This window comes from Labrus bergylta, chromosome 21, assembly GCF_963930695.1.
Source record: "Labrus bergylta chromosome 21, fLabBer1.1, whole genome shotgun sequence".
In the NCBI taxonomy this organism is placed as follows: Eukaryota; Metazoa; Chordata; class Actinopteri; order Labriformes; family Labridae; genus Labrus; species Labrus bergylta.
Genome location: NC_089215.1, coordinates 9,264,175 through 9,279,484, shown reverse-complemented (window position 1 = coordinate 9,279,484; position 15,310 = coordinate 9,264,175). Strand labels below are relative to the sequence as shown.

The window sequence follows — 15,310 nt, the reverse complement described above, 5'->3', positions numbered from 1 at the left end:
TGCAGCATCTGAACCTGGTAGAGAAATGCTGGATAGCCTTTGGTTTAGTTTGTTTTCTTTCTACCATAAATTTCCATTAATCAATCACTTCAAACATATCAGGCAATTCCAAAATTTCCAGTTTCAGCCCTTTTCAATATAAATCCAGTATAACAAACATTTTGGATCTATTTTTTTTTTTTTTTTTAACCCAAATCTTGCAGTCCATTTGTTCTGATACAGTTGCGACCTAAACTTTTTTGATCTGGTAACTCCTAAACTAAAGTTAATGGAGTTGAAGACTGAAATAAAAAGTTTGCACTTCTTTACCACACCATGATAAAAGAACTTGAAAGAAAATGGAAATAAAGTCGAATTGTACATCTTTTCGCAGACTTGTTGTTGTTCATTGTGTGTCTGAAAATTTGGGATATGACCGCGCTCTTGGTGGAGTTTTGGAGATTTGCAGAAGTAACTTCAATTTTTTAGCAAAACTTGGTTTAGCAAAATACGTCGAACTAAACTACCACAAATGTATTAATGAAAGTTCAACAGGATGGTCAACATAAGATTGACCGTCAACAGTCGCACCAAACACATCCACCTTTGTATTTATTTTGCGGTGTTCAAGTTTGTGAAAAGCTAAAACAAGGTCTACAAAACACTATTGCACTCTTGCTGAATACATTATTTGCATCATTTACATGTTTTACATGTTTTGCAAAGTAGTATGAAGCCTCTGAACATCATTAAGTGTTCCTTAAAAGAAGTGGATGTTCAGTAGATTGGACACTAAGTAGAACATCCTTGTAATGTGCCTCTTAAAACTAAAAAATATAAAACTACAGCATCAATTTGAAGAAAAAAAAAATCAATGTAAAGTCTACATGACCTTTAGTTTAGTAGCAAAAACCTGCATACACACTGGTGTAGGCTTTAAAAGTGCACCTGTTCAGAGACTAAAGAAACATAAAGTGGGTGTTGAATGCCTGCAGTGCCGGGGATTCCCACATACCAGCAGATATTCATGGTTTCAGTGGTAGTCTCATGGCTGGAGGCTGACGTGGTGTTATCTCATGCTGCTGTGGTAAGACTAGATGAAGTGGGGCAATAGATTAAATGGGTGGGCTGCATGCCTATTAAATCAGGAGCTGGCAGAGGAACACTAACTCAGGTTACCCTCTTGTCACGTGACACAGCCGCACATGTGAGGAGGAGGAAAAGCGAGATGTCTTTACTTCACGTCTGGTGCGTGACACTCTGCTCTGTTTGTGACTCTTTAATTAACTGCTCATTTGTGTGTGTGTGTGTGTGTGTGTTTTTTCTCTTCCAGGAGGCGGCCACATTTGCCAAAGTGCTGGGCTTTGAGGTGAGTTGACCGGCAATTGCACACTAAACAGATCCATAAAGGTTTATTTTTGCTGATAATGAAGTTCTTTTTGGACAGTGATTGATGTGCTATTATACTCTCCAGGCCTTGCAGCAGTTGCTATGGAAACCTGGCAGTCGTCATGGTTTCTTTGTTCAGCCAGCTCTCTGTTATGACGCACTCTGCTAGGTCTGCACCCAACATCGCCTACAGATGTTATTTATTGAATTTTGAAAAGCCTCTTGGGAAGCTGAGAACTTGGGCATGGTTTCAAACCTTTCTCTGCAGGCTCGGGGCTCATCAGGTTGCCTGGTTAAAAAGCCTCCTCATTATCTTCATTGCACTCAGGGATGATACTGTATTTCTTTCCCCTTCACTGCTTTTGCATTACAGCACACTGAAAAGACACAGTCTTTTTAATGATATCCACCTGTGGTTTTAGATTATGTAAATCAAATTACAGTGCTTTCTACCCCATAGAACGTACACTATGTTTTTTTTTTTAAATCCTCTCCAGTGTAAAATGAAGCATCCCTTGGTCTAAAATTTCCTTGTACTTTGCATATTCCTCAAACATATTTTTAAAAACACAAATAGGCTGTGTGTGTGTGTGCGTGTCTGGGAGTGTTTGCAAATGGGCTCAGGTATTTTAAGTGCCGACTCTCTTTCAAAAAAGGTAGAGCTGCCTTGAATGTGTGGCTCTGCGCCGTGTGAATAATTGTCATCCAGAATCACTAACGGTGTGATCAACGTGACTGGAATAGAAATGCAATCCTGACGGCAGTGACAGGTTTAAGAGAGGCGAAGGGATGAAGGAAAGAGGGAGGTTGTGGTGAGGGTGGGGGGATAGTGTTGAAGGGTGGGTGGGGGGGGGGGTAGTGTTGAAGGGTGGGTGGGGGCTCACATGAAGAAAAAAAAAAAAACACAAAGGGCAAAGTGTGGACTCTTCTAGTAGTTACAATTCTTTGACATTTTCCGTGTCAACCTGATTTGCCAGAACACTCTGCAAAATTGCATCGGATGAATGTGATTTCTCAGATAACATTAGTGCTGTGTGCTGTACTTGCTGCATTTCTTTGTCGTTCACAGGTTGTTGTTTTTCTTCTGACACAAGCCTCGACACTTTCTGATGTCAATTTTCATGCCCTTACACAGTACATGCATTTTCTGCTGTATGGACTATTATTGTATATGTACAAAGACATATAAAGTATACAGTGTCCTCTAAAAACATATTTAAAGCAGGAAATAATAGTTCTAAAGTTACATCAGTATAATGGAAGAAAAGTTGTCATTCATGCATGCAGAACAAACTTGACTGAGTGCAGAACATTTACAAACGTTGTGCACATGTCACCACAACATTTGCTTTGCAAACAACTAAAGCATTCACTACATGCACCAGATATATTTAGTCACACGTGTAAAATTTGCTGATTCTGATTTGGTGTATTAAATCAATATTCTCTACAAGACAGGTTAAGATACTTTTTGTCTGCGTATTGATACAGTGAACATTTGTTTGTGATAATCATCCAAACAACACTAGACATAAACATGCAAAAGAAAAGCACATTCAAGATGAAATGATTATTATTATGTTTTGAATACAGACACCACAGTATAACACAAGTAAATAGTGTACAGAGTATAGGGTACAGAGCGTACGTTATGTGGCAGATTGGAAGTCCAACAGTGCTACATTATATATAACAGTCCTGAGCAGCTTTCAAATACATCACAGAATATGTGCTTCAAGGTGCATTACTCATCTTTTAAAATGTTATGTGTATGAAAGATTCTCAGCTCGATATTCAGTTTGCAGTTTAAAGCTCCTGCACGGACGATTTGTGTCGATGTACATTTATGTGTGTGTGTTTGTGTCCCCCCCCCCTCAAATAAACTCAACATGCTTTCTTTTTTTTAATTTTTTTTAAGATTTATTTTTGGGATTTTTGTGCCTTTAATGCAGAGATAGGACAGTGGATAGAGTCGGAAACCAGGGAGAGAGAGCGGGGAACGACATGCGGAAAGAGGCCACTGGGTGGAAGCGAACCCAGGCCTACCACTCGAGACGACAGCCTCAACACATGGGGCGCGCGCTCTCACCATTGCGCCCCAACGTGATTTCTTTTAACAAAGAAATGGATCACTCACTGTGAATCTTTATTTTGGACAAATGTAAAGGAAGCATCCAGTTTCCATCACCTCGTAGGACACCTACCCCGAGGCAGCAGTTTCAGGCATTGAAGAAAACTTTTGGAAATTGTCAATCTTGTCATTGATGTTCTCGCTTGCCTTTGTAGCTCATCAAGATGCAACCAAGTTAATGCCAGTCTGTTTCATAACCTGCTAAAAACTCCTGAGCAGCTCAGCTTTAACTCTTTTTTTTAATGCTGACAGACTCCATTGAACATAAGATCATTTCAAGTGAGCTAGTCAGTTAGCCACTTTGTAAAGGATACAGTGATTTAATATTGTTAAGTTTGCTACGCTGTCAATAATTGACCCAAAGATGCTTCATGTTGCATTTTCAATGTGTTCCGAAAACATTACTATCATTACATTATCGTTGACGAACAAAAACATCAGCTTCCCTTCTTCAGTGCGAGCACAAAATAAAAACCTTGTTCTCTCCAAAACAGCAATCAACCGATCTGAACACAGTCGCCTGATTGTGATGTGTTTTTTTTTTTTTTTTTTTTTTTTTAAATGCTCAGAGAACTCTCTGCATCGCAGCTCTAATTGAATCGTTCCCTGGCTTTGTTTCTCAAACAGCCTGCAGTGGAGACGATCACTTTCTCTCCGACTTCAACACATAAACACAATTTAGCACCCTCGTAAAGCCTTTATATTTCACGGTGTGTTGATTTATGTCTGATCAATTGCCGCACAATCGTATATATTGCCATTTTTTTCCCCACTAGTAAACCAAATTGGCCGTATCATTTGTCAATTCATGTTCTGCACTCCTGTTATCATGCTGCGTTCTGTAGCTATAAGATCTTGTCAGGTGAGTGTTTGTGCAACGCAAACCATAGAAGTGTTTGATCACGTGTGTTTATGTGACTGTAGCCTGCCCTGCTCAACAGCCATGATGCTAACCCTGCCACCTCTGGCCCTTAGAGCCTTTTAGCTCCTAAACCCGAGTAGAGAGCCTTTTTTTTTATGTTGGTGAACATAAAACCGGAGGGTGACAATGTGCCGAAGCCTTGTGTGGTTTTCGCATTCAGTGTCTGGAGGAGTGCTTGTGGTTACATCCAGTCACAGTGACAAATTGCCTTTTTTTTTTTTTCCTGCCATCGCCTGCTAACAGCCTCTGTATTAACCTCGCCATTAGCACTTACTTAGAGTGTTACACCCATTTTTCCTCAGCCCAGGGTCTCTCTGGACCTCTCAGGGCTGATTAAAGGACATTTGGGAAGCATTTAGAGGTGTAAAAGCTCATTGGTTTGAATGAGCCAGTGTGGCTTGGTGGTATCGGAGCCTATCTCTCTGATTACTCCCATAACCACAGTATTTGCTCACCCTAAAGGTGCTGAAGTGTTAGCTTTGATATAGATGCTAGAGGCGTGTGCGACCCTTAATGCTAACTCCTCAGTGTGCCGTATTACAGAAAAGCAGAGTCCACCCCACTGCGAGGCGGCGATAAAGACATTCCACCTGCTCATAGTACATCATGATGAGTTAATAATAAAGTAGCACTGACAGGTGTGGGTTTTTTTATCCCTCTCATGATCAAAGGCAAGCACTCCGGAGAGTTCTGTCGTCTCCAGGCGAGAATATCCATTCTGTGCAGATGCTGAGGAGAGATGGCCTGTTTCAGGAAGAGAATGATACAGTACACGCACCAAGAAGTAGCTTTATCTGACAACAGCATATCTTCACACGCTTATTTTCATCTCACTTAGGGAATATGACATCCTAATATTTTACAGCGCTCCTGTAGCCACGTGGAAACATCATCGAGCGCTCCTATTGATCTTTTCTGAGCCGTTTCATAGCCCCATCTGGTTTCATTATCACTTGATCCGTCTGGCAGGGTTGGAAAAAAACTCCTGACCCCATCTCAGTCGCACTTGTGATGTTTGATTAACTCGTCAGACATTGCTCCTCATGATGCGTTCATTCAACTTTTTACATACACGCCTAACCACTCCCCTGTGTTTACAGACAGAGGACATTGCAGAGATTGCAAAGAGGACCCAAAACCTCCCCAAGGACAATACGAAGAGGCAACGAGTGGTGGTCTTCACCCAGGGCAAGGACGACACTGTTGCAACAGTTGGTAGGCCTTTTTCTTTTTTTTTTTTCCTTTTTCTGTCTTTTATCCTCACATATTTCCTCTTAAGTACCACTCAAAGCTATCCCAACTTTGGCCCCTTTTTGACCATCTTTTACCCTCCGCTTAAACCTCATATCTAAAAAAAAAAACAAAAAACTGCAGCCTTAAATAGATGGTGGATCACTAAGTGAAAAGAGCCGAATGCTATCAGTAATTTCTTTGAAGTTAACCTGCAATATTGACACCAGATGTTAAAAAAAAAAAAAAAAAAAAGAACGCTTGCACTACGTTCTGTCATTTCAGAGCATAAAAGAAGTGTGGGGGATGCAGAGAGCAGGCATTGATTTGTGAAGTACTTCTAACTTTGTCTTGGACAGTCTCCAAGCCAGTCCTCAGCAATTTTTAATGCTTCATCTCTTCCATCCTGCTCTTTTTTCTTTTCTTTTTTTATTCCTGCAAATTCTGGCAGAGTGACCTTGTGGAGAGAGGGGGTTGACAACTTTTAGTCCTCAAATCAATCCCATCTCCTTTGATTCAGGTTATATTTGTGAGCCGGACATTAAAAAGGCGGTGTCATCATATCTGAGCAGGGGTTGCAGGTTTAAGCGGTGCGGGGAGAGACCATAGTTTCAGATTACTGCTGGGAGCCTGTGCCTTTGTCAGAGCCACAGGGTGTCTCTCCTCGTTGCCCTTGCAGTTCAGACTAGTCGTGTGAGAGGAGAGATGGCCTCAGGTAAAGACTCCAACATATCACTCATCACTGGGGACCGCAGAGAGGCACAGCTACGGCAGGGACTGTAAGCACTGCAGGACACTGACTTCACATTATATCCAGTGTCCTCAATTTGATACTGGCTGCAAGAGTATTTTAGTGACACTGTGTACAGTGTGTCACTGATGGTATTATTAGAGTATCAATGACTCATTGAGGTTTCTTTGTATTTTGTGTTGGGATATCGTCTGTAAACTGTGCTGCAAATGTTGCACGGAGGAAATCTGTCTCGGTGTTCTAAAAGTTAATGTGGTTATGATCGATATTTGTTTTTATTTACAAAGGATAAAATAAGTGTTATGCGAAAGGGAAGCTGCTTGTAGTGATTAACCCACATAATTATAATGCCCCTGTGCAGTTCTACACTGATTATTTAGCATCGTATTTGGCTTTTTTTTGTTTTGTTTGTTTCTTTTACAGCCCAGGAATATTCCACCTTACAGACACAGAAGGCAACCAATTAAAAGCTCATACCCAACTTTACACCTAAAGCCAGAGATGTTCCAAAACCATGTATCATTCTCTCCTGGTCATTCAAACATCCATGTACTCACAATGAGTGTCAATCTGGTTCTAGTGTGATAAAAGGTTCAAATATATTGACTGTGAGGGGCGTAGAACTAGCCCTGTTTATGGCAATCCTACCCCTCGAAATTGAAGCATTGCACCCGCTAGAAGTTGTTGTTTAATTTGTGGGAATTCCTTGTGTCAAACATTGCTAAACGTACGCAGCATAGTTATTTGAGTGGGACTTATACACAGACTACAGTCCTCAATGCATCAGCTGTGTGTTCAACTCCAGTTCTCGGACATGTCCACCCTCTCTCCTCCCAACATGTCTCTTTTTTGAAGGTGTCCTATAAATGAATGCAAAAAAGGTCCCAAAAGAATCTCTCAAATATTGCCTTATTGTTATATGACTAATGCTGCATTGCCAGCTGGCACCACATTGTCGTTGTCTGCTAGATTCAGGTGATAAGTGACCTAAACTAACTTCTTCTTCTTCTTCTTCTCTGCTCCTAAACAAGTAGTTGCCAATGATATCTATAATAGATCCATGTTGGGAGAAGAGTAGATTCAAGATTGAAGTGAAGAACTGATTCCTGGTCAAACAAATTATTTTAATCTTATTTATTTTACTTTTTTTTTAGTACACAGACTGGCAAACGTTCTGATGCCAATACCACATTTTAGCCATTTTCAGAGGCATCTCCAATAATGCTTTCAGTATTGGACAACCTTTAATTTATGCACAATTTGGGACACAGTTAGCAAATAGATGGTGGAGAACAATCCGAGAGCCAAAAGGATAGAGACCATTGGACATGCAGACATCAGGGAACACAAACAAGTCTATTATTGCTTATGAAGCTTATAAAGCCTAATGATATTGATGTCTTTGAAATACACTATACTGTTACAATATGCCAAATCGACGCAAATAATGCATATTATTTAAAAAAACAACAACAATGTACTGCAGAGAGCTTTGTTCCACTCCTCAGGGCAACGTGCACTGTCCATTTTCTTTTTCAAAGTGGAATTCCTGGAAATAAATTTCCTTTCATGAGAATTTGAAAAGAATCTTTAAGCAGAAACCCTGACGGTTAAAAAGAACAAGAATCCATCCATTGTGCTGGAGGTGATGGATAATTCCTGCCTGCTCCTCTCATTGCTCCTGTGCGGAGACAGAGCCGCGCGCCGCTGTGAACTTTATATAAAATACATGATGAATGCAGGCGGGATGAAAGACAATGTGTTTCAGATGTCATCTACAAAGGCAAACATGATAAATGTCATTGACTGTGCTATCATTGCATTGGAGCAGTTACAGTAGTCTGTAGAGCAGGATCGGTGTGTGTGTGCGTGTGTGTGTGTGTGTGTGTGTGCGCGCGTGTGAGAACACCGCTATTCATGGCAGCCAAATAAATGTCAATGTAAAAAGAGAATTAAAGATTTTCATTTCCCAGAGGCGGCGCTCTAATAAACTTGATCTCTCATTTTGTTTGCAATTTGTCCTCCTGTCAGGATTTGATCATTTGCCAGCCTCTGCATGTCATGTTAAACCATTTTATAGTGATTAAGGATTGGAAAATGCCTTCCCCCTGTGGTATAATTCTACAAAAAGAGATGTCAATTTGTTATTGTTCTTTTTTTCTTTTTTTCTTTCCCTGCCTTTCATCACACCAGCGCTTCAAACATGCCTTTCTAAAAGAGCTGGGAGCGGGGGGGTGGGGGTGGGGGTGGCCCTTTTATTTAGCTGCCACTGACACTGCTGAACTACGCCGGGCTTTTGCTTATACTCCCATTACAGCAGTAATTAAGATCATTGTGCCCTGAACCTTAACGGTGAGGAGATCTAATAAACCATCGTTCAGCCGGGGGGGTCGCCGCTCTAATCGCTGATAAGGACTTGATAAAGCCTGACTCGGCTCCTCTGTGAGTTTTAGAGCTCTCAAGGGGGCTAAGCAGGCAGATTTCGAAACCCAGATCCATACATGTTAATCACATGAAGGCAGAGTGAGGAGGGAATACAGCGAGGCAAAAAGTTTGATTTGTCATTCTGCACAAATTGACAGAAGATAAAAACGCTGCAGGGTGATTTACAAATCTACTTGGAGTCATGTTAATAGTCTGTTTTAAAAAGCTGAATGTTTATGTTGAATACTTCATGAGAGACTAAATCAATTAACATTCTGGGCTATGAGAAAGACCGCTTCTCTCTCTCCCTCTCCCCTTGGCATCTCACATTCAAGTGTTTTCTTTCATGTCTCATCTGAAAAGGATATTGGTTGGCGATGATCTTTTGCCTGTGGTTACAGTAATTATAGGCATATGTATTCATTCTTCTTCTTCTTCTGTTTTTTTTGTTCTTAACTTGATTGTGAACAAACAGATTGAATGTCAGCTCGCTCCTAACCTGTCGCATTTGCCAAGAAAGCGGTAACGTTGTTTTAAAAAAAAAAATAAAAATTCCTCTCCCTCTCCCTCCGTGGATCCGAGTTTGGCTGCAATGCAACAGGAAGCGTTCCAGAAGAAGTATTCTCGGGGAAGTTTCTCACATAAAAGATGTTTTGTGCTTCAACTCAACATTTCACTCGTGCCTTTTTAGCTAAACAGTCGTGTGTAACTCCCAGTCTCTTAGCAGCTCAGCGCTTAAAATGACATATTAATTGTTGAACTTGTGTAGAATATTCACTGTGACAGGATCAAAGTTAATTTTAAGAACCTGCCAACTGTTTGATCTACCTGCTTTCTGTTGCAGCAACAATAGTGTGTCCTGGAACACAACCAAGTGCAGCATGTAATAATTTCAGAACCACAAACAACACTCCATATGCTCATTTTCCAATAAAGCCGAGGTCGTCTTATTTGCATGTACAGTCACTTTTTTTTTCCACAGAAGTGCGTTTTCTCAGTCAGCGTTGTGCTGTGAATTGGCATTGTTAAAAAGAATAGCCAATAATAAAGGACTTAATTGATACTCATTTCAAAGAGACGCCTGTTGAAAGAACTTCTTAAGTTTAATCACCACCATTCAAGAGTTGTAATGAGAGAGTTGTAATGAGAGAATTATAAAGACTGAATTAACAAAAGCACACAATTATAGCTTACTCGAAGGAGGTATTTGAATTCCTTTGAGTTTTTTAATGCAGTTTTTTTTTGTCCCTCTCTGCTGCAGGTATAACCTGTCAAAGCATAGCCATACCACTCACCCACACATTCAACCGCAATATGCTGTTTTTGTCTAACCAAACTCTGAGAACAAAGATATTTCAGTGTTGAAAATGAAAAGGAAAAAAGTGCAGTCGATTTTTTTTTTTTTTTTTTTATTGATTGAAAATAATGTTGCAGATCTCATTACAGCGCTATGTGAAATGAGTTCAGCAAAGTGATGTTTTCAGAGCATCTACGAGCCAGAAACAACAAAGTCAGAGAGTGTTGGCAGGAGTTTGTCCTTTCTTTTTCATTTTTCTTTTTGGTTACCATTCCTGCCAGTTGGATCTCAGTTACAGACGGGTGGGGAAAAGTTGGACTGTAACTTGAGTCAACATGTCAGTCAAATTTAATAATTTGCATCAATGAGGTTATGTGAACTTTCCCCTAACAGCAAAGTACAAACTCTGGACATGATGATAGATGGAAGACAAATACTGGGTGTCTATGGTGCTGTGCAAACAGTGCTCCGAAAGTTCTGTGTTATACCATCAATAACTTCATGCTGCTTACAGTGAACTTAGGCCAAAATGTTAGATTATGTTTCTTTGGGGGATGAAATCAAGACAGACATGTTTATGTCTACATATTATTTTAACTGAAGTGGATTGTCATATTAAAAAAAACAACAGAAATAACAAGGCATGAGCAGAAATTTAACCGTTAGTGTTACGAGTTAGCACCGGCTACACATATACATACAACAAAACTAGCCCTAACCTGAAGTGTGACAGAGAAGTCAAGAGATGACAGGTACGGAAAGGACTGATTCTCATGCAGGGAAAACACAAGGTCATGTCAGCTCACCTGCATGCGGGTCTGCCGGGGCAGCGGACGGCTTTTAGAGCGACGAGCCCAAGCTTTGTGTTTGAGTTCAGTTTTGTTTGTTGTAGTTGGATCACACAAGATACAGCTGGTTTCTGAAACAAGTTCATGGGAGTGGGTCATCTGTTCGGTCCGACAGCTTCCAAGTTGGCGTTCATACGGGTCCTCCATCAGCTGCCCCTTCACCTGTCGTATTACGTCATTTAAAGCGACAGAGCACCTCAGGAATGGTGCGCTATCGGACAAACCAGTAAACACAGCTTTCAACCCATTCTCTATTCTCCCCATGAAAACCAGTCCAAAGTAATTAACAAAACAGACAGATGAGGATGAAGAAGAAGAAGAAGAACCTTACTAATTCCTAACAGCTAGTCTGTTCCTCCAAATGCTAAAGCCGTTTGGTGCTAGTGTTCGATTGTGGGTTTAAAACTATGCAGTAAAGCAGTGAATAGTAACACAGCACGTTAAGTTTACAGCCATGCTAGTAGCTCTGTGATGCTATTGCTAGGAGACACAGTCACACTTAAGGTGCTAGCCATGGCATGCTAACTAACTCACAATGGCCATGCTAAAATCCTGTTGATGTTTCACAAATACAATACAATGTTGCCCTTGTTAGCCGTTCAAATTGAGAGTGTTAGCATGCTAATGTTATATTGGCACTTAGCATAAAGAACAGCAGAGGCATATGACAATGTACTTAGTTTTGGTTGTATTGTGAGCTACACTGTGTGTGTGAGGCAACCTTATTTCTCTCCTTCTTTCTAATAAGACCTGACTCCTCCCGTAAGACACACACACTGCAGACAGAACCCATTTGTTTTAACTACCGCAAACATATTTACACACGCATTTAGATTTTATTTTTGGGGTCTAATGAACTTGCACAACCTGTTCTGAACAAGTAGCAGCCGCGTCTAGTTTTAATTCATCCGGTTTTATAGCCGCAAAAAGTGTATCACATTTTAAACACACCACATCTGACAACTTGAGTTTCCTCGTCGTGGCACAACTGACAAAACTGTAATTTATTGTTCTCACATTTTCCACTGCGGTTAATCTTTTCAAGAGGGAGGAGGACTCGCCAAGCTTCGTCTGTGGCATTAATTAAGTAAAGTCGTTTTGCCGCTAATTAGCAGATCCTAAAAGGATTCTCGTCTTTTTGTAATTTATTATCAGAGCTACAATCACCTGCTTTCTTTTCAAGAGAGAATGTGTCATTATGAAAACACAATCCATCTCTTGATCTGTAACATCCTCGGCGCCCCAACCTTTAACACAGTCACATTCTGCTTTGTAAGATGTCCTTTTTTAACCACAATTTGATGGGAGATTTTCCCTTATAGCTGGTGTATTACAGTCATTTCCTTGACATCATGTGTGGAACATATGCGCCGCTGCAGGTTGTGTGTCTTTTCCCCTCTGAAGGACAGAAATGAATTAATTGATTATTAAGGTGGGGGGTGTCATATCTTCTGTCCAGCTTGTCCCTGAGCCGTTGTTAGATTAGCAGGGAGCCTCATTAAACAACTTTTTTCTAGTTGTTTTTTCTTTTCCTTTTTTTTTTTTTATCTCATGTTCTCCTTAAACGCCAACCTTTTTCTCTCAATAAGAGGTCTGTCAGCCTCCTCGTGTTCCTTTTATCCGCATGTCAGTCTTTTGTCTCCTTCACCTTTTTGATGGTTCACGTCGGCACCAGAGCCCTCAGATCGTTTGAAGATCGTGTGTGCGGTTTAGATTGTTCTGACATAAGTTGCTGATTTAATGTCACTCTACACCTCCAGACTTTGTCATCTGGTAGATTTTTGTTTCTTTTTTCTCTCTCTCGCCCCCTCCCCTCCTCTCCTTTAAACTGGAAGTCCCTTTGAAGTGCATATGCTACTGATAATTGAAGCAATATAATTCACTGAAAATAATGCAGGGACCCTCATTTAATGGTTTCCTTTTTTAACTGACAGAACTCAAAGGAACTGTTGTTGCATTGTTTTTCATTCATCGCAGCACAGCGTTAAGACTGTTTGCGTTGATCATCTGTTGCTTTTGGACCGTTTGGTCAAATCACTGCAGGACATGGCCTTATTGTAACGACAGTGTTCTTTCTAATTTACCAAAAACAAGAACTCAACTCAGAAAATTCATTGAGCATCAAAAATGCCACACACTAAAAAAAAACAATTTAAACTTCTGAGAGCTCTTTTTTTTTTTTCTTTCATTTTGTTTGTAACTCGACGATCTGGCGAATGACTGATACTGTTTTATAACATCAAGTTTCAATCAGAGAAGTCATAATAATGGTAAGCTCAAACTGTGACTTAATTAACAGCTGCACTGTGTCTCAACCACAGGTGAGAGGGTGACCATGTTCCCCGTGCTTGACATCGACCAGAATGACATCGTGGACACTAATGGAGCCGGAGACGCCTTTGTGGGAGGTAGGCCTTGAAAGTAATCTCCTACACAGCTTGATTTCTATGTACATTTCCATTTAACCTTTGATACTGGCCAACTAGCTAACAAAGTATAGCCTCTAGATTATATGAGTGTGACATTTGGCCTGCTGGTTTCCCCCTGTATGAGCTTATCAGAGCCCTGCAGAAAAAGCGTCTGCATTCGGGTTCATGTTGAGAATGAAATTAAAAAAAAGTCTCCATTTCCAGAAACCCTTCATATAAGGCTAACATGAACGCTAACTGCTACTCAAACTATTTTAGAGGGTTATGGGTGGTTACAGGTTGACCTCTTTTGCTCTTTCTACCCAGGGTTTCTCTCTGCGTTGGTGCTAGAGCACCCATTGGAGGAGTGCATCCGCGCGGGACACTACGCGGCCAACGTCATCATCAGACGGGTCGGGTGCACCTTCCCAGAGAAGCCAGACTTTCAATGATGCATCCATCTATGCATAATTTGTCTTTTCCACAAGATACTTGTAAATGTTCGCTTCAGGAATTAATGTACTTTTTTTCTATTTACAGTAACTGACTACATTGGACTTAATGGTGCAGCTTGAATATTAATCAAACTCAAATAAGCAACTCCGATGTGTTAATCGCTTTAAACACTGTGCTGCTAACAAAGGTTAGAATCATATAGTTGGGAGTATTCCACTGAAAACCTGTTTTTTTTTGTTTGTTTTGTTTTTCAAACTGATTACTTATAGGCCTGAAAGATGTCACCACATGTGTAGAAACTTCTTGTTTTTCTTTATGTTTTACTCAGGACGTCCACAACAGAGCAACACACTCTCGTTCTGTCTCCTCATTGCTCTGAAAGTTGGTACAAGTAGTCATTGGGATTTCATTTTTTGAATTTCTGTTTTGCAATATATACTAAGGTTATACGAACTGACCAAGGGTGGAGAAGTACATTATCCCGCAGGATAGGTTTAAAAAAAAAAAAAAGTTTGTGTTTTTGCTGTCAAGAGAAGGACGGCTGATGTGGTCAGAATCGATTTGACCCAGAGTCATGGCCAAAAAAAACAAACAAAAAACTTTCACAGCAACTTTTCAAAACATTCCTACTGCACGACTAATTTCTCCGCTCTTTTTGACTATCTTCAAGATAATAATCCTCATTCTGATAACTGCTTATTATACTTGTTCCTTTGGAGTTTTTTCATCCATGAGAAGACTTAATGTGGTGTTTTTAGAAGTGCCAAGAATCAGTGCCATCCTTCACACAGGAGAAAGTTACAAACTTTTACAGCCTTCTTTCAAGCCTGCAGGCACTGAGCGTTGTGATACTATATGCTAATAAAAGAAGTACATTTTCAGTTGAGTGCTCCTTTAACACTCAGCTGACATACTGTGGAAATAAGGGAACGGGTCTTCGTTACTTGTCTCTCTCAGTTCTTAGAAGTGAAAGTTTCACTGGGAAAAGTGTGGGAAAAATGTCTTTTGTTATTACACAAATAAAAGAATATCAAACTCACCCTAGCATTTTGCTCTTGAACCAAAACTGAGTCCAGATAAAATGTTATTTTTTTCATTTATTGCCGTTTTTTTTATAGAAAAGTAAAATGTTGAACTCGTCTTGTAACACAGAGCTGTTGTATATTCCTCATTATTTAATCAGCCAGAGGCTCTCTCATGCTAATCACTTTTGGACAGCTCAGCACTCTCCATTATAGAGGGGGCTATGGGGGGGGGCTGGGAGGGGGAAACCAGGACCAGCCTGGCGTCCTGGCTCCGCTCAGTCACTCCCACTCATGCCTAACTGGACTCTCGGGGTGTGGAGCTGCACTGCAGGGCTGCAGGAGATCATTTTTCTCAGTTAAGGGATTAGTGGTTGCTCTTCTTGGCGATCATTAGTGAGACCTGAAAATTAGGCTGATCCTTCGTAACCAGCTGTGCTGTCGCTGGGGGTT

The 15,310-nt window shown here is 40.5% G+C and overlaps 1 protein-coding gene across 2 annotated transcripts in view; it reads left to right on the top strand.

Annotated features, from left to right (window-relative positions):
• Positions 1-14,874, top strand: part of LOC109992994 (adenosine kinase) — a 117,943-nt gene extending 103,069 nt beyond the window's left edge. For both annotated transcript variants that reach the window (XM_065949602.1, XM_065949603.1), the window contains exons 8-11: positions 1,313-1,348; positions 5,522-5,636; positions 13,293-13,379; positions 13,707-14,874. In XM_065949602.1, coding sequence (XP_065805674.1) covers positions 1,313-1,348; positions 5,522-5,636; positions 13,293-13,379; positions 13,707-13,831 — 363 coding nt within the window. In that variant the 3' untranslated portion in view covers positions 13,832-14,874. The remainder of the gene's footprint in view (positions 1-1,312; positions 1,349-5,521; positions 5,637-13,292; positions 13,380-13,706) is intronic.
• The last annotated feature ends 436 nt before the right edge of the window (positions 14,875-15,310 follow it).